This window comes from Octopus sinensis, linkage group LG28, assembly GCF_006345805.1.
Source record: "Octopus sinensis linkage group LG28, ASM634580v1, whole genome shotgun sequence".
NCBI classification, from domain to species: domain Eukaryota; kingdom Metazoa; phylum Mollusca; class Cephalopoda; order Octopoda; family Octopodidae; genus Octopus; species Octopus sinensis.
Window position 1 is genome coordinate 14,940,484 of NC_043024.1, and position 25,657 is coordinate 14,966,140.

The window sequence follows — 25,657 nt, forward strand, 5'->3', positions numbered from 1 at the left end:
TGTTTGTATTGTATGTCATGATGTCAGTTCATCTGGGATCTTGGACTGCAGAAGCTCAAGGTGTTTCCCTAAAATATCTGCTGCTGCAACATGTGAATCTCTAAGGTTTTTCTTGGCAAGATTTTTAATAACTGGGGGCCTTCGTATCCCGAGATATTGCTCTATCTGGTCCTTATTCTTCACAGGATGGGTGGGACCTTTGGAACAATGCAATGATGTCCTGTTTGGAGGATTGTATAACTCTTGATGCCAAAGTTTAGTGTCAGCCCTTCTAGGATTTTCCCACATTCCCATCTTTGCTCTACACACACATTGATATATGTATATGTATATATATATATATATATATATGCACACACACAGCTATTTGACACACTTCTTTAATTTTCCATCTATTAAATCCACTCACATGGCTGTGATTAGATCAGGATGGCCACATTCCAATGACTGAAACCTAGAATTCTCACTGTTTTTATCTCATCTTCTTAAGTATGCTATATATCTTATTCTATTTCTCTTTCATTTCAGAAACTCAGATAACATTGACAGAGAGAATATTTCACTTTGGTATCCTGGAAGATAGTATTCAGAACAGATAGAACGGATGCATGGATTTACAGAAATCTTTGAGGAATTCTATTGAAATTTCTTTTGTAAACAAAATTTCTCAAACATCACTGTTTGGAATGCGTGCAAGATTTTTGGATTCCAATTAAAGTTGAATGAATTTGCATCATCTTTAGATATCAACAAAGATCACTGCAGATTGAAATATAGGTGGTAAAATATTTGTGATTAAACTATAAATACAACTATATATATATCTATAGTTTTGATAGAGGAGAAATTATTTAAAAATCTATTCGAGAAAGTGAAAGGACGGAGTTCATTTTCCTCAAGAGATGGCAGAAGGGACAGGGAAATCAACAGACAGTAGTGATATCTGTGAAAAGTCATCCTCTCAAAAATGTAACATCTTGACTCCCAGACGAACTCCCAAAGAAGCAAAGCTACATCGCTGTGTTATTTGCGGTAAAACTTTCTCTGAAAATAGCTACTTAGTTACACACATACGTGTACATACAGGTGAGAAACCATATCACTGTGATGTCTGTGGTAGATCATTCTCTGAAGGAAGTCACTTGACAACTCACAAACGTACACATACAGGAGAAAAACCATATCTTTGTGATATTTGTGGCAAAACGTTCTATCAAAAATGTCACTTAACCGAACACAAGCACTTTCATACGGGAGACAAGCAATTTCACTGTGATATCTGTGATAAATCATTTTTTCAAAAGAGTCACTTAACAGCACATAAGAACATCCATACAGGTGAGAAGCCATATCATTGTGATGTCTGTGGTAAATCTTTCTCGGAAGGAAGTACCTTAACTAAACATAAACGTAGCCATTCAGGAATCAAACCTTTTAAATGTGATATCTGTGGTAAATCATTCTCTCGGAAAAGTAGCTTAAACAGTCACAAACTCATTCATACAGGAGACAATCCATATGATTGTGACACCTGTTGCAAATCATTATCTATTGTAACTTGACTGGACACAGGTGTATTCATCAATACTTAATGAATCATATTTTGAAGGGAAGTGCCTTGAATAATCCACATGTAGACTCAGAGAGAAGAGAATATCATGAATGTAACCCCATCCATGGTAAAGTATTCTCTCAAAGAAGCCACTTAGCTACACCTGTATATATTCATACAGAAGATTAACCATATAATGTCAAAAATCTTTCCATAAATCTCATGTTATATAACCATCGGTGTATTTGTTTGACAAAGAAGATATAGCAATCTTCAGACACTTTGTATAACCATATCTATGTCCACTTTAATGCAATAAATTATAACTGATATTTTTAATAAATCATTCTTTCAGAATATTCATATATATTCCTTTCTAATGTATAGTCTTTGTGGTTGTGAAGCTTGCTTGCTAACCATGTGGTCTCAAGTTCAGTTCTACTGCACGTCACTTTGGGCTGTCCAAAGTCTTGTGAGTGGATTTGGTAGATGGAAACTGGAAGAAACTCGTCATGTGAATGTGTGTGTGTTTGCGTGTACCGTTTCTCAATATTACCATCATACAAGCAGTGTTATTTATTTCCAAATGTCTCGTCATGAGGAAATATTACCTTACTTGGGAACAAGTGAGGGATGACAACAAGAAAGTCATAGTGCTGTAGAAAATCTTCATTGAAACCCCATCTGATCCTGCAAAGTCTATACTTTGCAGGATCAGATGGATGTCAAAATGATGAACACACATGATTCCGTGTAATATATTTTCAGAAGGGAAATTTTATTGCAGGTAAAAAGCTGAGAAATGTATTGCCACTGAAAAATGAGAACATCACTTTTTTCAAATGTAGTTTCCCCATCAGTAAGCATCAGGTGGTTATTTTGAGTCTAATGTTAAGACTGTGTTGCCATAAATTTTTCATATTGACCATATACCCATGTGAGATGTACCCAAATTTCTAGAAGCCAGCCTACGTATGCATACCTTCCCTTCTTGGGACACAAAACTCTACTTGTGAAGACCCGTTGAGGCAAGTGAGGATCAGAATCGAAATCGATCAATGGAAATTGCAGATGTGTTACCAGTGCCGGTGGCATGTCGAAACTCTACTTGTGAAGACCCGTTGAGGCAAGTGAGGATCAGAATGGAAATTGATCAATGGAAATTGCAGATGTGTTACCAGTGCCGGTGGCATGTAAGAGAACCTTCCGTTTCGTGACCATTGCCAGCACCGCCCTGTTTCATGTCCGTTGCCAGCCTTGCCTGGCCCTCGTGCCAGTGGCACATAAAAAGCACCATCCGTTCGTGGCCGTTTGCCAGCTCTGTCTGGCACCTGTGCGGGTGGCAGGAAAAAAGCACCCACTACACTCACGGAGTGGGTGGCGTTAGGAAGGGCATCCAGCCGTAGAAACACTGCCAGATTTGACTGGGCCTGATGAAGCCTTCTGGCTTCACAGACCCAAGTAGAACCGTCCAACCCATGCTAGCATGGAAAACGGACGCTAAACGACGATGATGATGATGATGAAAGAGTGAGTTGAATTGCATAAAATCTAGAGATTTCAGAGGAAAACTAACTTCAGATGTGAATTCAGCTTGCTCCATTAACGCATCTATATATTCCGTCTGTGTGGTTGTGAAGCTTGGTTGCTAACCATGGGGTCTCAAGATCAGCCACACTACACAGCACTTGGGGCAAGGGCTTTCTTTTCTGGCCTGAGGCTTACCACAGCCTTGAGTGAATTTGGTAGATGGAAACTGCTATTAACACAACAAAAACATTGTTTCCTTGTGATAATCAGTTGAGATGAACTGAAAAACGAAAATAATGCACTGCTAACACTGAAGTAGGATACGATACGGACTTACAAACCCTCAATATTCTTAATAGTAAATTATGATTGCAAATCGAAATACGATATACCTACCAGTTATAGATATGTGTATGTAGGGGCAGTGTGGTTAGGAGCTTGCTTCCATGCATGTGTCAGGTTATCAGCTGTCTGGATTTTGTAAGAGTCGGATATATTTTTTTGTGTTTAGAAGATGTACTCAGATGTTGACGGGTCTGAGTTGTCAGAGGAGGAGCTGGTAAGGGCAGTCATAAAGATGGATGGCTTGTCAAAGACAAGGAGTTTTGCTGAAGCCACGGAGTTGAAGCGAAGGGAGCTGGACTTGGCTGGTCTGAAGGAGTATGAGAAGATGGCCCAGAAGGTGGGTGGCGACGTGAAGTTGTTTCTCCCCAAAGGAATTATGGAGAGAATGGAAAAGAAAACGATCACCCATAAGGTGTACTCATTGAAAGGAAAAAAAGCAGAAATGGTAAAGGTACTGAGGGAACGATCAAAGGAGATAACTTACATAACCAAAAGAAGAACATATGGGACAATGGTCGTCTAATTTAGGACGGTAGAAGAGGCGACTGTGGCAGTGAAAACAGGAAGTAGTGCTTCTGCCCATGTACCTTGGAAGAAAGACTTCCAAGGTGAGGGTAGAGCAATTCCATCAGATATAAAAGCGCTTGGGTAACATCAGCTGTCCTTGTTGGAATCGAGAGGGTGGCTATCCTCCAAGCCACAGAAACAGAAGAAGGAGGGTGGAAAGGAAGGACACTTGAACTCATTATTCAAGTGGAGGAGGGACACCTGGAGAACTTGGCAGAGATGGTGATGTTGGGGGAAATCGTGCTGAGGGCGTGGATAGTGGGCAGAAGTACCACGTTTTAAATGTGGCCAAAAGTCACATTAGAGCATACTGCCCACTACAGAGGACAATGGTTGAGGATACAGTTGTGGAGACGGAAGAGAAAAGAGAGGAAGAATGGAAAGTTACAGAGAGCAGAAGGAGAAAGAGAAAAACAGAAAAAACACTGAGTAAGATGCACCCTAGTCCATTCCATCCCACCCAAGACAACTCAGACCCCCACTACCCATATTGACACCAAATCCACCCACCCCATTTACCCCCACAAGAAAAAAAAAAGAACAGACACCACAAAATCTAGAAGACCCCACCCGCCGCCGGCAAAAAAGTTTACGAATGCATAGTGAAGAGAATGATGTCACTACGTGGTGGAGAAAGGGAAAAAAGGACTTAGGACCCAGAGGCGGCGAGTGGTGTTACTCAGTGTGGGGTGAGGAGCACACCCTTCATAATATCATTTTCAGATATTCATTGATGTTATCATATTTTAATTTGTTTTTCATGTGTCATTCATTATATCATATTTTATATTTATATTTTTAATTGTTATATGTTCCCACATGTGTTGTAGTGTCCCCCTCTGTGTAATGCCTTTAGGGCAATTTAAAAGAGATAAAGAAGCTTGCCTCCCAACTACATGGTTCTGGGTTCAGTTTATCTGCGTGCATATACATATATATATATACAAATTGAGATAGGGGTTGCAAATTCAACCCTCCATGGGATAACATATATCCAATATACTGCTAGTGAAGTACCCAACAAAGTTAATACATAAATGTTAAGAATTGCGATGCAATTAATTCATTACATGGGCAAAGGTAAACTTATTTTTACCATAAATTAATAATACAAAATAAGAAAATGGAGAAATACATCCAAATCAAATATCAACTACCAGATAATACCCAATCATATACTTTATTGAACCACTACATATGAACATTAAGGTCAAACATAAAAATATATAACAACACAGCGTACATGAATGAGTAATACAATACTACTCATTCATGTACGCTGTGTTGTTATATATTTATGTTTGACCTTAATGTTCATATGTAGTGGTTCAATAAAGTATATGATTGGGTATTATCTGGTAGTTGATATTTGATTTGGATGTATTTCTCCATTTTCTTATTGTATATCTATATATATATATATATATATATATATATATATATATAAATATATATATATATGTTGTGTGTGTGTTTGTGAGAGAGAGAGTGTGTGTCTATGTATATATTTGTGTGTTTGTGTCTGTCCCTCACCATCGCTTGACAACCGATGTTGGTGCGTTTACTTGACGGTTCGAAAAAATTGACCGATAAAAGAACATCTGGGCTTACAAACAATAAGTCCTAGGGTCGATTCGTTCGACTAAAGAGGGTACTCCAGCATGGCCGTGAATGTTTGTGTTGGTTACCAAGCACTGCTTGACAACCGGTGTTTGTTTGCGTTCCCGGACGTCGTCATGCGCATGGTCAACCGGAAGTCCGTCTCCACCCCCTTATCGCTGTCCGTTGCACCCGTTTATGAATCGACGCCAAAAGAAGGGCTTTTGTTTCGATCCTTTGCCACTGATTAACTTTAATTCGTGAATATAATGTTAAACAAACAAACAAATGTACACTGTTAATATATTTGCCAATAGTAAGAAACTGGAGAGAGAAAGAGAGCCGAGCAGCGGACGGTGTTTGGAGAAGCTGTGGGCCGTCGTCTTAGTCACGCCTTCTGGAAGAAATATACAGTGAGCTTCAAGTGATGGTAATGTAGTAATTGTTTTTAACTACCTTATCACATAATGTGTCCGTATCTATAATTTGAATACATCTACAGGGTGCTACGGGTAAACTGTCGCAATTTTATGGGTTTTTTTATTTCGCTGATGGGCCTTGTTTTTGATTTTGCCTTCTCCACAATATGATAGGGGTCAGTTGGTCACCGTCTGTGTGGAAGAACAGGACCATGACGCAGTTGACTCTCCTAGAATTCTGGAAACGACATGCTGTACCGGTTGGCGGCGACCTTTCGTTTTGACTCGAAAATATGTAAACAGTGAATTCGGTGATGTCCGTGACCACATATTGTCTTGTCAACTGTCAGTTGCGAAGAGGAAGCTAATGGGTTGTGCGTGCATGCTTGTTCCTCTGTGTATGTGTGTGTGTGGACACTTGACTCCACACACTGCAACCCCCTTGATTATTAGGAGTTGGGCACAGTTGAGTAAGAGACCGACAAAACTCCTTGTAACAATCAAAGACGAACTGAAGGCAACGATTATGGCAGCATTCACCAACTTGAACAAGGATACAGTCCAGAAGAATTGCAGGGGATTCTGAAGTCATCTGGAGGCCGTGGTGAAAGCCAATGGCGATTTCATTGAATAATTTACTCTTTAGTATTTCAAGACATGTTTATGTAATTTTGGTAAATATATGTTAAAATGAGATGTCAGTGTTATTTTCATTTTTGTGTAATTTAGATGGCATTTTATTCACTGCACCCTGTATATCGCTGTATCGACTGCAGCATTGGATGTTATACACCGCTTGTTACAATGCGCTTTCTTCCACTGTTGTAGCTTTCGAATTATGCCACCCACCCTGTTGTCTGGGCAGGCTAGCATTCCCTCTGAACAGAAAGCTATTTTGTTGCTGGTTTATCCATTTGCAGATGAGTGAACTGGAGCAAAGTGAAAAGAAGTCTTTTGCTCATGAGCATTACACATCACCTGAACTATTGTCAAGTGGGAGACAAATGGAAACACACATTTTATGCGGTTAAGTTTACAGGCTGCAACCATGCTGAGTCACCACCAGTATCATCACCTATTCAGTGAAAGGGTGAGTTTGATATTGCAGCCCTTGTTTGTATTGTATGTCATGATGTCAGTTCATCTGGGATCTTGGACTGCAGAAGCTCAAGGTGTTTCCCTAAAATATCTGCTGCTGCAACATGTGGATCTCTAAGGTTTTTCTTGGCAAGATTTTTAATAACTGGGGGCCTTCGTATCCCGAGATATTGCTCTATCTGGTCCTTATTCTTCACAGGATGGGTGGGACCTTTGGAACTATGCAATGATGTATTGTTTTGAGGATTGTATAACTCTTGATGCCAAAGTTTAGTGCCAGCCCTTCTAGGATTTTCCATACGTATTTTCCCACATTCCCATCTTTGCTCTACACACACACTGATATATGTATATATATATATATATATATATATATATATATGCACACACACAGCTATTTGACACACTTCTTTAATTTTCCATCTATTAAATCCACTCACATGGCTTTGATTAGGTCAGCATGGCCACATTCCAATGACTGAAACCTAGAATTCTCACTGTTTTTATCTCATCTTCTTAAGTATGCTATATATCTTATTCCGTTTCTCTTTTATTTCAGAACCTCAGATGACATTGACAGAGAGAATATTTCACTTTGGTATCCTGGAAGATAGTATTCAGAACAGATAGAACGGATGCATGGATTTACAGAAATCTCTGAGGAATTCTATTGAAATTTCTTTTGTAAAAAAAATTTCTCAAACGTCACTGTTTGGAATGTGTGCAAGATTTTTGGATTCCAATTAAAGTTGAATGAATTTGCATCGTCTTTAGATATCAACAAAGATCACTGCTGTTGGAAATATAGGTGTTAAAATATTTGTGTTTAAACTATAAATACAACTATATATATATCTATAGCTTTGATAGAGGAGAAATTATTTAAAAATCTATTTGAGAAAGTGAAAGGACTGAGTTTATTTTCCTCAAGAGATGGCAGAAGGGACAGGGAAATCAACAGACAGTAGTGATATCTGTGAAAAGTCATCCTCTCAAAAACCTAACATCTTGACTCCCAAAGTAGCAAAGCCACATCGCTGTGATATTTGTGATAAAACCTTTTCTGAAAATAGCTACTTAGTTAGACACATACGTGTACATACAGGTGAGAAACCATATCACTGTGATATCTGTGATAAATCATACTCTGAAAGAGGTCACTTGACAACTCACAATCGTACACATACAGGAGAAAAACCATATCTTTGTGATATTTGTGGCAAAACGTTCTATCAAAAATGTAACTTAACCGAACACAAGTACATTCATACGGGAGAGAAACCATTTCACTGTGATGTGTGTGATAAATCATTCTCTCGTAAAAGCCACTTGACCACTCATAAGAACATTCATACAGGAAAAAAGCCATATCACTGTGATGTCTGTGGTAAATCTTTCTCGGAAGGAAGTACCTTAACTAAGCATAAGCGTCGCCATTCAGGAATCAAACCTTTTAAATGTGATATCTGTGGTAAATCATTCTCTCGGAAAAGTAGCTTAAACAGTCACAAAAAAATTCATACAGGAGACAATCCATATGATTGTGACACCTGTGGCAAATCAATATCTATCGTAACTTGACTGGACACAGGTGTATTCATCAATACTTAATGATTCATATTTTGAAAGGAAGTCCCTTGAATAATCCACATGTAGACTCAGAGAGAAGAGAATATCATGAATGTAACCCTATCCATGGTAAAGTATTCTCTCAAAGCAGCCACTTAGCTACACCTGTATATATTCATACAGAAGATTAACCATATAATGTCAAAAATCTTTCCATAAATCTCATGTTATATAACCATCGGTGTATTTGTTTGACAAAGAAGATATAGCAATCTTCAGACACTTTGTATAACCATATCTATGTCCACTTTAATGCAATAAATTATAACTGATATTTTTAATAAATCATTCTTTCAGAATTTTCATATATATTCCTTTCTAATGTATAGTCTGTGTGGTTGTGAAGCTTGCCTGCTAACCATGTGGTCTCAAGTTCAGTTCTACTGCACAGCACTTTGGGCTGACCAAAGTCTTGTGAGTGGATTTGGTAGACGGAAACTGGAAGAAGCTCGTCATATGTGAATGTGTGTGTGTTTGCGTGTACCGTTGTCTCAATATTACCCTCACACAAGCAGTGTTATTTATTTCCAAATGTCTGGTCATGAGTATATATTATCTTACTTGGGAACAAGTGAGGGATGACAACAAGAAAGTCATAGTGCTGTAGAAAATCTTCATTGAAACCCCATCTGATCCTGCAAAGTCTATACTTTGCAGGATCAGATGGATGTCAAAATGATGAACACACATGATTCCGTGTAATATATTTTCAGAAGGGAAATTTTATTGCAGGTAAAAAGCTGAGAAATGTATTGCCACTGAAAAATGAGAACATCACTTTTTTAAAATGTAGTTTCCCCATCAGTAAGCATCAGGTGGTTATTTTGAGTCTAATGTTAAGACTGTGTGTCCATATCCTCATGTGAGATGTACCCAAATTTCTAGAAGAAAGAGTGAGTTGAATTGCATAAAATCTAGAGATTTCAGAGGAAAACTAACTTCAGATGTGAATTCAGCTTGCTCCATTAACGCATCTATATATTCCGTCTGTGTGGTTGTGAAGCTTGGTTGCTAACCATGGGGTCTTAAGCACTGTTCTACTACACAGCACTTTGGGCAAGGGGTTTCTTTTCTGGCCTGAGGCTTACCACAGCCTTGAGTGAATTTGGTAGATGGAAACTGCTATTAATGCAATAAAAATATTGTTTCCCTGTGTTAATCAATCGAGATGAACTTAAAAACGAAAATAATGCACTGCTAACACTGAATAGAATAGATATAGACTTACACAACCCTTAATACTTCTTAATATTTAATAGTAAATTATGATTGCAAATCAAAATATGATATACCTACCAGTTATAGATATGTGTATGTTGGGGCAGCGTGGTTAGGAGCTTGCTTCCATGCATGTGTCAGGTTATCAGCTGTCTGGATTTTGTAAGAGTCGGATGTAGTTTTTTGTGTTTAGAAGATGTACTCAGACCTTGACGGGTCTGAGTTGTCAGAGGAGGAGCTGGTAAGGGCAGTCATAAAGATGGATGGCTTGTCAAAGACAAGCAGTTTTGCAGAAGCCACGGAGGTAAAGCGAAGGGATCTGGACTTGGCTGGTCTGAAGGAGTATGAGAAGACGGCTCAGAAGGTTGGTGGTGACGTTAAGTTGTTGCTCCCCAAAGGAATTATTTTAGGATGGAGAAGAAAATGAACACCTATAAGGTGTCCTTGAAAGGAAGAAAGGTGCTGAATGAACAGTCAAAGGAGATAATGTACATAACCAAAGGAAGAACATATGGGACAATGGTCATCTAATTTAGTACAGTAGAAGAGGTGAGTGTGGTAGTGAAAACAGGAAGTAGTGCTTCTGCCCACATACTTCGGAAGAAAGACTTCCAAGGTGAGTGTAGGAGCAATTCCATTGAATATAGAAGTGGCTTGGATAACAGAAGCTGTCCTAGATGGAAGCGAGAAGGTGGCTGTCCTCCAAACCACAAAAGCAGAATGAAGGTGGAAAGTAAGGACATTGAACTCATTATTCGGGTGGAGGAGGGTCACCTGGAGAACTTGGCAGAGATGGTGACGTTGGAGGAAATCGTGCTGAGGGCGTGGGTAGTGGGCAGAGTACCACGTTGTTTTAAATGTGGCCAAAAGGGCCTCATTAGAGCATACTGCCCTCTACGGAGGACAATGATTGAGGATACAGTTGTGGAGACGGAAGAGAAAAGAGAGGAAGAATGGAAAGTTACAGAGAGCAGAAGGAGAAAGAGAAAAACAGAAAAAGCACTGAGTAAGATGCACCCTAGTCCATTCCATCCCACCCAAGACAACTCAGACCCCCCACTACCCATATTGACACCAAATCCACCCTCCCCATTTCCCCCCACAAGAAAAAAAAAGAACAGACACCACAAAATTTAGAAGACCCACAGCCGCTGCCGGCGAAAATGGTTACGAATGCATAGTGGAGAGAATGATGTCACTACGTGATGAAGAAAGGGGAAAAAGGATTAGACTGAAGGAGAAAAAGGACTTAGGACCCAGAGAGCGGTGAGTGGTGTTACTCAGTGTGGGGTGAGGAGCACACCCTTCATAATATCATTTTCAGATATCATTGATGTTATCATATTTTAATTTGTTTTTCATGTGTGTACCGTTGACAATTTTTTTCCCCCGTCTTCCCTTCTTTGAATCTTTCCTTTTCCTATGTTGATGACGAAGAACTCCGCTCGATACGTTAAACCCTCCTTTCCTGAGCATCTAATAATACTATACTTGTTCCACGTCCTCGCGTTGTTGTGGTTTTTTTTTGTGCTTTCTTGTTTGGATTAACTATATATATACGGCATGCTTCTTTCAGTTTGCGTCTACTAAATCCACTCAAGGCTTTGGTCAACCCGAGGCTAAAGACGACACTTGCCCAAGGTGCACTCAGATGAACTGAACCCAGAACCATGTAGTTGGGAGTCAAGCTTCTTTATCTCTTTTAAATTGCCCTAAAGGCATTACACAGAGTGGGACACTACAACACATGTGGGAACATATAACAATTAAGAATATAAATATAAAATATGATATAATGAATGACACATGAAAAACAAATTAAAATATGATAACATCAATGAATATCTGAAAATGATATTATGAAGGGTCTGCTCCTCACCCCACACTGAGTAACACCACTCGCCGCCTCTGGGTCCTAAGTCCTTTTTATATCATATTTTATATTTATATTCTTAATTGTTATATGTTCCCACATGTGTTGTAGTGTCCCCCTCTGTGTAATGCCTTTAGGGCAATTTAAAAGAGATAAAGAAGCTTGACTCCCAACTACATGGCTCTGGGTTCAGTTCATCTGCGTGCACCTTGGACAAGTGTCGTCTTTAGCCTCGGGTCGACCAAAGCCTTGAGTGGATTTAGTAGACGCAAACTGAAAGAAGCCCACCACACATATATATATAGTTAATCCAAACATGAAAACACAACAACGCGAGGACGTGGAACAAGTATAGTATTATTAGATGCTCAGGAAAGAAGGAGGGTTTAACGTATCGAGCGGAGCTCTTCGTCATCAACATAGGAAAAGGAAAGATCCAAAGAAGGGAAGACGGGGGGAAAAAATCGCCAACGGTACACACGAGGTCAGTCCACCTTATAGGTGATCATATATATATATATATATATATATGGAGTACCGCCTTTCGTCGAACAAATCGGCAGACGCAAAGACACAAGTATACACATACATAAACACACACATATATAGCGGTTCGGAAATATTGACCGACAGAATAACCACTGGGCTTAAAAAGAATAGGCGAAGTTTCGCATGTCGAAACTATGCCAAAGAATAAATCCTAGGGACGATTCGTTCGACTAAAGACGGTACTCCAGCATGGCCGCAGTCAAATGACTGAAACAAATAAAAGACTCCAGCATGGCCGCGAATGTTTGTGTTGGTTACCAAGCACTGCTTGACAACCGGTGTTTGTTTGCGTTCCCGGAAGACGTCATGCGCATGGTCAACCGGAAGTCCGTCTCCACCCCCTTATCGCTGTCCGTTGCACCCGTTTATGAATCGACGCCAAAAGAAGGGCTTTTGTTTCGATCCTTTGCCACTGATTAACTTTAATTCGTGAATATAATGTTAAACAAACAAACAAATGTACACTGTTAATATATTTGCCAATAGTAAGAAACTGGAGAGAGAAAGAGAGCCGAGCAGCGGACGGTGTTTGGAGAAGCTGTGTGCCGTTGTCTTAGTCACGCCTTCTGGAAGAAATATACATTGAGCTTCAAGTGATGGTAATGTAGTAATTGTTTTTACCTACCTTATCACATAATGTGTCCGTATCTATAATTTGAATACATCTACAGGGTGCTACGGGTAAACTGTCGCAATTTTATGTTTTTTTATTCCGCTGATGCGCCTTGTTTTTGATTTTCTCCCCAGGGGTCAGTTGGTCACTGTCTGTGTGGAAAAGAGGACCATGACGCAATTCACTCTCTTAGAATTCTGGAAATGATATGTTGTATTGGTTGGCGGCGACCTTTCGTTTTGACTCGAAAATATGTAAACAATGAATTCGTTGGTGTCCGTGACCACATATTGTCTTGTCAACTGTCAGTTGCGAAGAGAAAGCTAATGGGTTGTGCGTGGATGCTTTTCCTCTGTGTGTGTGTGTGTGCTTGTTCCTCTGATCATTTCATGTTTCATGATGTGTGTGTTTATATCTTTTACTTGTTCCAGTCATTGGACTGCAACCTTCCTGCTGGCACCATCTTGAATGGTTTTTTTGTTCTTTGGCAGACACACAACTCCGAGACCAAAAACAAGAGATGGAATCTTCTATTGCCTCAGGCCTACCAAAGTCTTGTGAATGGATTTAGTACATGGAAACTAAAAGAAGCCCATCATGTATAAATAGATATATATGTGCGTGTGTCTTTCTGTCTGGTTACCCCCACCCCACCCCAACAGCTATTGGTGTTGGCATTCCCATAGCTTAACGGTCTGGCAGAAGCGACTGGTAGAATAAGTACAGGGGTTAATTCATTCGATTAAAGATTGAAGGCGGTGCCGCAGCATGGCCACAGTGTAATGACAAACAAGTGAAAAGCAAAAGATAAAAGAACTAAATCAATACGGTACTTTTTCTCTTGATCCTTTTTTGCCGAACCGCTAGGCGATGGTGATGTAAACAAAGCAACAACGATTGTCAAGTGGGAGACAAATGCAAACACACACAACGATGCTGGGTCACCACCAGTATCATCATCTATTCAGTGAAAGAGTGAGTTTGATATTGCTGCCCTTGTTATGATGTCGGTTCATCTGGGATCTTGGACAGCAGAAGTTCCAGGTGTTTCCTGAAAATATCTGCTGCAGCTACTGCAATTAGATCTCTAAGGTTTTTCTTGGCAAGATATTTAATAACTGTGGGCCTTCGAATCCCAAGATATTGCTGTATCTGGTCCTTATTCTTGACAGGATGGGTGGGACCCTTGGAACAATGCAGTGATGACCTGTTTGGGGACTGGTACACCTCTTGATGCCAAAGTTTAGTGCCAGCCCTTCTAGGTTTTTCCATATATATTTTCCCACATTCCCATATTTGCTTCACATGCATACGTACATACATATACACACACACACATATATATATATATTAGATCGTTAGCTCCTACACGCATTTTTTTCTCTCCTTGTTTTTTTTCTGTGTATCTTTCTGTCGAAGAGTGTAGGCTCGAAACGTAAAAGACTTTTTCTATTTCTATTCCTGAGCGCTATACTAATACATTTGTTTGTTTGTACTCCACCTGCCTTCGTCTTTTGTTTATTTTCGTAAACTTTCCCATTATATATATATATATATATTTATATATATATACATACATACATACATACACACACACAGCTATTTCTCCAACGACAGGCTTCATTCAGTTTCCATCTATTAAATCCACTCACATGGCTTTGATTAGGTCAGCATGGTCACATTCCAATGACTGAAACCTAGAATTCTCACTGTTTTTATCTCATCTTCTTAAGTATGCTATATATCTTATTCCGTTTCTCTTTTATTTCAGAACCTCAGATGACATTGACAGGAGAGAATATTTCACTTTGGTATCCTGGAAGATAGTATTCAGAACAGACAGAACGGATGCATGGATTTACAGAAATCTTTGAGGAATTCTATTGAAATTTCTTTTGTAAAAAAAATTTCTCAAATGTCACTGTTTGGAATGTGTGCAAGACTTTTGGATTTCAATTAAAGTTGAATGAATTTGCAGCATCTTTAGATATCAACAAAGATCACTGCAGTTGAAATATAGGTATTAAAATATTTATGATTAAACTATAAATACAACTGTATATATATAGTTGTGATAGAGGAGAAATTATTTAAAAATTATGTGAGAAAGTGAAAGGATTGAGTTTATTTTCCTCAAGAGATGGCAGAAGGGACAGGGAAATCAACAGACAGTAGTGATATCTGTGAAAAGTCATCCTCTCAAAAATGTAACATCTTGACTCCCAAACGAACTCCCAAAGAAGCAAAGCCACATCACTGTGATATTTGTGGTAAAACCTTCTCTCAAAGGAATCTCTTAATTAGACACATACGTGTGCATACAGGTGAGAAACCATATCACTGTGATGATTGTGGTAAATCATTCTCAGAAGGGAGTCACTTGACAGCTCACAAACGTACACATACAGGAGAAAAGCTATATCTTTGTGATATCTGTGGCAAAACATTCTATCAAAAATCTCACTTAACTGAACACAAGTACTTTCATACAGGAGAGAAGCCATTTCACTGTGATTTGTGTGATAAATCATTCTCTCGTAAAAGCCACTTGACCACTCATAAGAACATTCATGCGGGACAAAAACCATATCATTGTGATGTCTGTGGTAAATCTTTCTCAGAAGGAAGTACCTTAACTAAACATAAACGTAGCCATTCAGGAATCAAACCTTTTAAATGTGATATCTGTGGTAAATCATTCTCTCAGGTAGGTAGCTTAAACAGACACAAACTCATTCATACAGGAGACAATCCATATCATTGTGACACCTGTGGCAAATCATTGTCTGTTGTAACTTAACTGGACACCTGTGTATTTGATCAATTATTTTCTGAAGGGAAGTGCCTTGAATAATCACATGTACACTCAGAGAAGAGAATGTAACCCTATCCATGGTAAAGTATTCTCTCAAAGCAGCCACTTAGCTACACCTGTATATATTCATACAGAAGATTTACCATATAATGTCAAAAATCTTTCCATAAATCTCATGTTATATAACCATCGGTGTATTTGTTTGACAAAGAAGATATAGCAATCTTCAGACACTTTGTATAACCATATCTATGTCCACTTTAATGCAATAAATTATAACTGATATTTTTAATAAATCATTCTTTCAGAATATTCATATATATTCCTTCTAATGTATAGTCTGTGTGGTTGTGAAGCTTGCCTGCTAACCATGTGGTCTCAAGTTCAGTTCCACTGCACAACATTATGGAAATATGTTTTCTATTCTGGTCTCAGGCTGACCAAAGCCTTGTGAGTGGATTTGGTAGACGGAAACTGGAAGAGTCTCAATATATATGTGTGTGTGTGTTTGCGTGTACCCTTGTTTTGATATTACCATCATACAAGCAGTGTTGAAGAGAGCAGGGCCAATTGAAGTGAAATAGTTCTGTCATAGTGTTGTGATATGACACAAACATTTCTGTAGTGGACGGATGGCACGGGGGCCAAGCCTCGGACGAATTTTAAAGAGGGGCAATGTTGATGGAATATTTTCCACATCTTACAGATGATATAGAGCTCACAGCGGTGGTAGAGGGAGCAAAGCCTGAGCTTTTTTAGTTGATCCCAATAGTCAAGGCTTGTCATCTTGTCATCCTCCGCAGACCTCTGCTAAGCAACTCATTTTAAGATAAATATGCAAGTAAAATTACTAATAGAGAAACGGAAATAAACTTTGGAAACAGCAACGCCACCATAGCTTATGTGGAAACGATGAACATGTTTTCATGGGAGATAATCAAAGAACGTAATGTAATACTTCATGTAAAATAAATATAACAAATGAAAATTCCTTCAAAAATCCATAAAAATTCCCGAATCACTACCAAAATTTCATCATCTGTTTCTTTACCAACATTTCCTGCAAGTTTCATCAAATACCGTTCACAACTTTTTTGAGTTATTTTGCACACAGTCGGACAAACCAACGCCGATGAAAACATAACCTCCTTCCTTGGCGGAGGTAATAAACTCAACTGCTCTCACAAACAAGAATACTAAAAATGAACCCAACTGCTCTCAGACAGGAATAATAATCCAAAATCCTTGTCCAGTACCGGATTGACCCCAAAATCTAATCAGTTTATGCCAGTCACAAAGTCAAACCTCCCTGAAAGTTTCATCCAAATCCATTCAGCGGTTCTTGAGATATCTTGTCCACGGCCAAACAAACAAACATGACTGAAAACAATGCCTTTGCTAAAGCGGAGGTAATAATATAATAATTTGAAAAACAAAATGTTTGGCCATGTGGTAAGTAGCTTGTCTACCAACCACATGGTTCCGGGTTCAGTCCCACTGCGTGGCACCTTGGGCAAGTGTCTTCCACTATAGCCTTGTGAGTGGATTTGGTAGACGGAAACTGAAAGAAGCCCGTCGTATATATGTATATATATATATATATGTGTGTTTGTGTGTCTGTGTTTGTCTCCTAGCATTGCTTGACAACCGATGCTGGTGTGTTTATGTCCCCGTTACTTAGCGGTTCGGCAAAAAAAAAGACCGATAGAATAAGTACTGGGCTTACAAAAAATAAGTCCCGGGGTCGAGTTGCTCGATTAAAGGCGGTGCTCCAGCATGGCCGCAGTCAAATGACTGAAACAAGTAAAAGAGAGTATATATTTTTTTGAAAATATATTAATTTTAATATTGATAAAAAATAATAAATCTCCCCTTCGTAAATATATAAGGACACAGGAAATGTGGCAAGGCCGACAGGAAGCGTCGATGCTTCCTAGGGCTAAACAGCGGTGGTGTAATTCCTTTACTGTCACGTTAAGTTGACAGTATACAACCACCCAATAAATCTTTAATTTACTACCAAGGTACCGAAAATTTGGGGAGAGATTTGAGTAGGATAATCTGAAATCAGAGTGGGTTGCATGAAGGCGATTTTATCCTGTTACCTAGTAATCTGGACGGTATTTGAACTTACCGGGTAACTAAGTTGTATGAGCTAATGTGAAATTGCTAGACCTGATAAATGTTGAAACTAGAGTTAGAGTTATTTCCCCTGTTAAATATTGTTTTTTTTTTTTTTTTGCCCACAAGGGGCTAAACACAGAGGGGACAAACAAGGACAGACAAAGGGATTAAGTCGATTACATCGACCCCAGTGCGTAACTGGTACTTAATTTGTCGACCCCAAAAGGTTGAAAGGCAAAATCAACCCCGGCGGAATTTGAACTCAGAACGTAACGGCAGACAAAACACCTCTTTTTTCATTACCCACAAGGGGCTAAACACAGAGAGGACAGACAAACGGATTAAGTCGATTATATCGACCCAGTGCGTAACTGGTACTTATTTAATCGTCCCTGAAAAGATGAAAGGCAAAGTTGACCTCAGCGGAATTTGAACTCACAACGTAACGCAGACGAAATACCACTAAGCATTTCGCCCGGCGTTATTTCTTGCTATTGTTTCGTGCGCATATTTATTACTTGATCAGTTCTACTTAAGAACTGATGTTTAAGGGAAAACCCAATTAAATATACATAATTGGTAATTAATGGAGTGGAGTAATATGTAAATTACAGAGCATATTCAACACTGGTTCGTACAGTTGTAGAGTGATTACTTGAACATATTTCGAGATTTTTTTTTTTGACTGGATCTTAGTATTATCTCTACGCTCTGAGTTCAAATTCCACCAAGGTTGACTTTATCTTTTATCCGTTCGGGGTCGATAAAATAAGCACCAGTTGAACACTGGAGTCGATGTAATCGACTCATCCCGCTCCCTGCAAAAATTGATGCACTTGTGGCAAAATTTGAAACCATTATTAATATAAATACACGCACACGCAAGAAGACATTAGGATCTAGTCTTTCTCATCTGCAAAATGAGCCATCCCCACTAAATTTTGCTCAGATTGCTTTCAGTTTTGGTGTATCGATGCAACTCTGAATTTTGATTATGATCAACCAATTACTTTATCTTGTAAATTAAAGAATCTGATGTTATTTGGCATTAAAGTTAGGAAATTTGGATAATTTTAGCCCATCAACAGACCGGAATTAGCAGCTTGTTACCATGACAACCATGTTGTGGTTCACTGTTGTCTATGTCAACTTTTCACACTTGATTCTTCACACCACGAGATTCTTTTCACTCGTGTGTTTTGTTTTAATTTTTCTAAATTAGTATATTACATATTTTTCTGTGTTAGTGTTTTAAATACTAAGTTGGCCCCCGACTTGGTTGGCTATCTACAACTGTTTATATAGAGCACAAACTTGCACAAAGTACAGACGTCTGCATGTTGTTTAATATACATCTCAGGAAAAACAGCCTTCTTATATTCAATATGGTAGTGACAGGATGTTGTCTCAGTTTTAGACGCAGCAAATGATTTTGGCTCAAAAGAGAGCATAGGATTGGTTAAAATTGCCGAAATGCTCGGATTTTAAGACGTAATATGTTACAAGCTATAGAATTTTCTCAATAAAACCAAGAGAAAATGATGTTTTATAAACACATTCTACCAGTATACGAAGTTTAAAAGTGTTTAGTTAACTAGAAATTGTGTTGACATCTGCCGTTCAAAAGGAAAAGATCCTAATTTTTTTACATAGAGTAAATAAAACTACCTAGTGCGGATGCGCGAGTACACGCACCGAGGCCACTCTTCTTAAGTAGTACCCAGACACATTATATGAGGTAGTTAAAGGCAATCCTTCGGTATGAGTACACACGTGACCTTGTTTACATTTCTGAAGATAAGAGAAACCCTTTTCTCCCACCCCTAACCCTAACCGCCCATATAAAAAAAAAACACTTTCTTGAAATGTATCCGGTACTTTTACCGATGTTACGCCAAAATATATATTAATTACGTATTAAGATGAAAGATATATGAATCAGATTTGATGTACCTTGGATGTTGGGCACCCTAACCATCCTAGGCAGTCACAGAATGGCACATAGCTTCTCCAAAGACCTTCCATTGTGAATATAATGTTGACAAACAAACAAAAGCAGTAGAGCTGACCAGCAGAAAGTGTTTGGAGAAGCTATATGCCATTTTGTAACTGCCTAGGATGGTTAGGGTGCCCAACATCCAAGGTACATCAAATCTGATTCATATATCCTTCATCTTAATACATAACACAGGAGTGGCTGTGTGGTAAGTAGCTTGTCTACCAACCACATGGTTCCGGGTTCTGTCCCACTGCGTGGCACCTTGGGCAGGTGTCTTCTACAGCCTCGGGCCGACCAATGCCTTGTGAGTGGATTTTGTAGACAGAACCTGAAAGAAGCCCGTCGTATATATGTAATATATAAATATACATGTCTGTGTTTGTCCCCTAGCATTGCTTGACAACTGATGCTGGTGCGTTTATGTCCCCGTTACTTAGTGGTTCAGCAAAAGAGACCGATAGAATAAGTACTGGACTTACAAAAGAGTAAGTCCCGGGGTCGAGTTGCTTGATTAAAGGCGGTGCTCCAGCATGGCCGCAGTCAAATGACTGAAAGAAGTAAAAGAGAGTAATTAATATATATTTTGGTGTAACTTCGGTATAAGTACCAGATACATTTCAAGAAAGTGTTTTTTTTTTTTTATGGGGAGTTAGGGGTGGGAGAAAAGGATTTCTCTTATCTTCAGAAATGTAAACAAAGTCACGTGTGTACTCATACCGAAGGATCGCCAGAACGGCTTACACACACGTATTTATTTCTGTCATTAGACGGCGGTCATGCTGGAACACCAGCTCGAAGTGTTACTATTGAATGAACCGACCGCAAGACTTATTCTTTGTAAGCGTAGCAGTTATTCTATCGGTTAGTTTTTCCGAACCGCTAAGTTACGGGGACGTTAACACACCAACATGGGTTGTCAAGTGATGGTGTCTCTCTCTCACTCACACACACACATATATGTGTGTGTGTGTGTGTGTGTGTGTGTGTGTATATATATATATATATATATATATGGCGGGCTTCATTCAGTTTGTCTATTAAATCCACTCACAAGATATGAATATGCACATACACATACATGTGTGTGTGTATTATATATATATGTATGTATGTGGGGACAGCCACGTTTCAGAAATCTCGAGTTGCACATGAGAAAGTAAGGAGGGATGTCAGGAAGGGCATCGCTGTTACACTTCCAGAAGGGAAGGGTCTTCCTTTGATGCTGACATGCAATGTCTGTGCAAGACCCTGCCTCAGCAAAGCTGGACTCAAGAGTCATCTTCGTAGTCATAAAACGAGACTGATGAGTGACAACCTGGCCACTGGTGGTGGTGTAACACACCATACTAATCATATCTGTCGGACATGTGGAAGAGAGTGTAATTCGACAGGAGGACTTAAACGACATGCAAAGGTATATGAAGCCCAGTTACAACTACAGCCGGTAAAGGTTTTAGCTGCCAATTCTGTACAAGACATTGTAGATCTTTAGCTGGGCTAAAAAGTCACATTCGATCACAGCACCAGTAACAGTTAAGCTTCGTGCAATGGCCATACTCGATAACGAGGGGGCAGCCATAATGTATGTATGTATATATATATAAAGATAGATTGATAGATACAATTGAGTGGGTAAACAAAAATATGAGACACTGCTTTGAAGAATTTTATCGAATGAATTGAACCCAAGGCTTTTTTTTTATTCTGGTAAAGCTGATACCTATTCTATCAGTTTCTTTGTCAAACCAGTAAGTTATGGGGATGTAAATAAACCAACAGCAGTTGTCAAGCAGTGATGAGGGAGAAACACAGAGAAAAAGACATACACTTACATATATATACGATTGATTTCTTTCAGCTTCTGTCTACGAAATCCATTCACAGGGCTTTGGTTGGTCTGAGGTTGTAGCAGAAGACACATGCCAAGTTACCACACAGTGGGACTGAACTCAGGACGATGTGTTTTGGAACGACATTTCTTACCACACAGCCATACCTGCAACTATATGTATATAGGTGTGTGTGTGTGTATTTGCATGTATAAATATATGTTTGCATGTATATATGTGTACATATTACATATACATCTATATGTATATACATACATATGTACACATATCTATCTATCTATCTATATATATATATATATATACCTATGCAGATGTATATACATATATATGTATGCCTGTATATATGTGAGATAATAGTTTCAGTATTAATAGTGAAACTATTAAAGTGAAAGTATCTGACGTTAGAAAAGAGAGATGTTATTGTTTCATTTTTGACACGTAATACTGAAATAGTGGAGGATATAAGAGACCACGCCAGGCTCGCATTTTTTTGGACCCTGGCACTACATGGACCCTAAGTAAGGCATGTGTAAAATTTGAATGAAATCGGTTGTGTAGTTCTCGAGTTTTAGGGATTCACACAGACATTCTCATCTTTATATATACAGATTGTTAGGAATAAATATTATTGTTTAAAATTTAAGATAATGACTGTAAGGAAATCTACAAAAGGGCCTTGATAAATTGGTGCCCCTGTTCATCTGCCACTCAAGTCTGCAGGGTACAAGCAGAGATATTGTCATCAAATTAATCAAGATCAGTCTAAGCTTGATTATTCTGTCCCACATCAACTATCACAATCACTTCATATACCATTTTTTTCTGCCAACAGCATATCCCCAACACATCATTACAATCCACCCAGATGAAATTATACCGTTTTAACTTGCTTCTAATGTGTACTGGGAGGATAGAATGAAGGCAAGTAGATGTGAGTTACATGCAAGAAATAAGACAGAAGGGAACCTCAATTAGATAACAGATGTATATCTTATTTGATGATGAAATATTTTCTTTCGTGATTTGTACAATTGTTTGAAATGTTAAAAAGTGATGTTCTCATTTTCAATGGCAATACATTTCTCAGCTTTTTATCTGCAATAAAATTTCCCTTCTGAAAATATATTACATGGAATCATGTTTGTTCATCATTTTAACATCCATTTTTCTATACTTTGCATGCATCAGATGGAGTTTTGATGAAGATTTTCTACAGCAGTATGCCTTTCTTGTTGTCATTCCCAAGTAAGGTAATAATTCCTCATGGCCACACATTTGGAAATAACTGTGAGGGTAATATCGAGACAAGGGTACATGCAAACACACACATATATATATGATGAGATTCTTACAGTTTCCATCTACCAAATCCACTCACAAGGCTTTGGTCAGGCTGAGGCCAGAAAACAAAAAAATCACTTGTACTGTACAATGGGACTGAACTTGAGACCACATGGTGAGCAGGCAAGCTTCACAACCACACAGACTATACATTAGAAAGGAATATATATGAATATTCTGAAAGAATGATTTATTAAAAATATAAGTTATAATTTATAGCATTAAAGTGGACATAAATATGGTTATACAAAGTGTCTGAAGATTGCTATATCTTCTTTGTCAAACAAATACACAGATGGTTATATAACATAAAATTTATGGAAAGATTTTTGACATTATATGGTTAATCTTCTGTATGAATATATACAGGTGTAGCTAAGTGGCTGCTTTGAGAGAATACTTTACCATGGATGGGGATACATTCATGATATTCTCTTCTCTCTGAGTAGATTATTCAAGATATTGAATAATCATGTGGATTATTCAAGATACTTCCGTTCAAAATATGATTCATCAGGTATTGATGAATACACCTGTGTCCAGTCATGTTACTATAGATAATGATTTGCCACAGGTGTCACAATGATATGGATTGTCTCCCATATGAATGAGTTGGTGCCTGTTTAAGTGACTTGCTAAAGAGAATGATTTACCACAGATATCACATTTAAAAGGTTTGATTCCTGAATGGCTACGTTTATGTTTAGTTAAGGTACTTCCTTCTGAGAAAGATTTACCACAGACATCACAGTGATATGGCTTTTTTCCTGTATGAATGTTCTGATGTGCAGTCAAGTGGCTTTTACGAGAGAATGATTTATCACAGACATCACAGTGAAATGGCTTCTCTCCTGTATGAAAGTACTTGTGTTCAGTTAAGTGACATTTTTGATAGAATGTTTTGCCACAAATATCACAGAGGTATGGTTTTTCTCCAGTATGTGTACGTTTGTGAGTTGTCAAGTGACTTCTTTCAGAGAATGATTTATCACAGACATCACAATGATATGGCTTTTCACCTGTATGCACGCGTTTGTGTCTAATTAAGAGATTATTTTGAGAAAAGATTTTACCACAAACATCACAGTGATGAAGCTTTGCTTCTTTGGGAGTTCGTCTGGGAGTCAAGATGTTACGTTTTCGAGAGGATGACTTTTCACAGATATCACTACTGTCTGTTGATTTCCCTGTCTCTTCTGCCATCTCTTGAGGAAAATAAACTCAATCCTTTTTCACTTTCTCACATAATTCGTTTTTAAATAATTTAATAATTTCTCCTCTCCCACAACTATAAATATACAGTTGTACTTAGAGTTTAATCATACATATTTTAACACCTATATTCCCATCAACAGTGATCTTTGTTGATATCTAAAGATGCTGCAAATTCATTCAACTTTAATTGGAATCCAAAAATCTTGCACACATTCCAAACAATGACTTTTCAGAAATTTTGTTTGCAAAATAAATTTCAATAGAATTCCTCAAAGATTTCTGTAAATCCATGCATCCGTTCTGAATACTATCTTCCAGGATACTGAAGTGGAATATTCTCTCCTGTCAATGTCATCTGAGGTTCTGAAATAAAAGAGAAACGGAATAAGATATATAGCATACTTAAGAAGATGAGATAAAAACAGTGAGAATTCTAGGTTTCAGTCATTGGAATGTGGCCATGCTGACCTAATCAAAGCCATGTGAGTGGATTTAATAGATAGAAACTGAATGAAGTGTGTCAAATAGCTGTGTGTGCATATATATATAAGTGTTTGTGTAGAGCAAAGATGGGAATTTTGGGAAAATATATATGGAAAATCCTAGAAGGGCTGGCACTAAACTTTGGCATCAAGAGTTGTACCAGCCCCCAAACAGGTCATCATTGCATTGTTCCAAGGGTCCCACCCATCCTGTCAAGAATAAGGACCAGATACAGCAGTACCTTGGGATTTGAAGGTCCCCAGTTATTAAATATCTTGCCAAGAAAAACCTTAGAGAATTACATGCAATAGCTGCAGCAGATATTTTCAAGAAACACCTTGAGCTTCTGCAGTCCAAGATCCCAGATGAAGCTACATCATGACAAGGAACACAAACAAGGGCTACAAAATCAAACTCACCCTTTCACTAAATAGGTGAGGATACTGGTGGTGACCCAGCATGGTTGTGTGTTTCTATTTGTCTCCCACTTGACAATCATTGTTGCTTTGTTTACATCACTGTAGCCTAGTGGTTCAGCAAACAAGGACCAAGAGAATAAGTACCAAGTTGATTTAGTTCTGTTAATCTTTTGCTTATCACTTCTTTGTCATTAGACTGCAGCCATGCTAGGGCACCACCTTCAATCTTTTTTTTGGCTCGGGTCAAACACTATAGTTTAGAGGTCATGTTTTGATGATGTGAATTTTCCGAGGCCTCTCCCCCACCCTGTTCACGAGTGCGCGTTCTTTTTTTTGTTTTTTTCATATTCGTTTAGAGCAAGTTGTTTTACACCTATTACACTATTTTTCTTTTGTTTCTTGGCTCTGGTGAGGTGACT

General features: G+C 38.4%; 4 protein-coding genes across 12 annotated transcripts in view; 3 read left to right on the forward strand and 1 right to left on the reverse strand.

Moving 5' to 3' along the window:
- Nucleotides 1–25,657, reverse strand: part of LOC115225829 (gastrula zinc finger protein XlCGF49.1-like) — a 65,317-nt gene that overhangs the window by 13,873 nt on the left and 25,787 nt on the right. The window contains exon 2 of one of the 7 annotated variants that reach the window (XM_036514652.1): nucleotides 19,901–19,949. The exons of 2 other annotated variants lie outside the window; for them this stretch is intronic. Coding sequence is in view for 3 of the 5 variants with exons in the window: in XM_036514658.1 (XP_036370551.1) it covers nucleotides 23,665–24,324 (660 nt within the window). In the remaining 2 variants the exon portion in view is untranslated. Of the gene's footprint in view, nucleotides 1–19,884; nucleotides 19,955–23,412; nucleotides 24,700–25,657 lie in introns of those variants that run through there. 4 more of the 7 variants (XM_036514653.1, XM_036514658.1, XM_036514657.1 and 1 more) reach the window with 4 other exon arrangements.
- On the forward strand, nucleotides 529–23,593 carry LOC115225848 (zinc finger protein 430-like). Of its 2 annotated transcripts, none has more exons than XM_029796836.2 (2): nucleotides 529–1,635; nucleotides 23,572–23,593. In XM_029796836.2, the coding sequence occupies exon 1, from the start codon at nucleotides 903–905 to the stop codon at nucleotides 1,560–1,562; it is 660 nt and encodes a 219-aa protein (XP_029652696.1). In that variant the 5' UTR covers nucleotides 529–902; the 3' UTR covers nucleotides 1,563–1,635; nucleotides 23,572–23,593. The 2 variants fall into 2 exon arrangements, with proteins under 2 accessions (XP_029652696.1, XP_036370544.1); XM_036514651.1 differs by lacking the exon at nucleotides 23,572–23,593 and having other exon boundaries at nucleotides 529–1,351; nucleotides 1,436–1,664.
- On the forward strand, nucleotides 8,044–16,119 carry LOC115225782 (zinc finger protein 98). The gene is made up of 2 exons (XM_036514685.1): nucleotides 8,044–8,531; nucleotides 15,297–16,119. The coding sequence occupies exons 1-2, from the start codon at nucleotides 8,044–8,046 to the stop codon at nucleotides 15,790–15,792; spliced, it is 984 nt and encodes a 327-aa protein (XP_036370578.1). The 3' UTR covers nucleotides 15,793–16,119.
- LOC118760833 (gastrula zinc finger protein XlCGF49.1-like) overlaps nucleotides 12,649–25,657 on the forward strand; it is a 43,191-nt gene continuing 30,182 nt past the window's right edge. Inside the window, exon 1 of one of the 2 annotated variants that reach the window (XM_036514659.1) lies at nucleotides 12,649–12,983. The gene's annotated coding sequence lies outside the window, so the exon portion shown is untranslated. Of the gene's footprint in view, nucleotides 12,984–19,953; nucleotides 20,075–25,657 lie in introns of those variants that run through there. The other variant, XM_036514662.1, reaches the window with a different exon arrangement.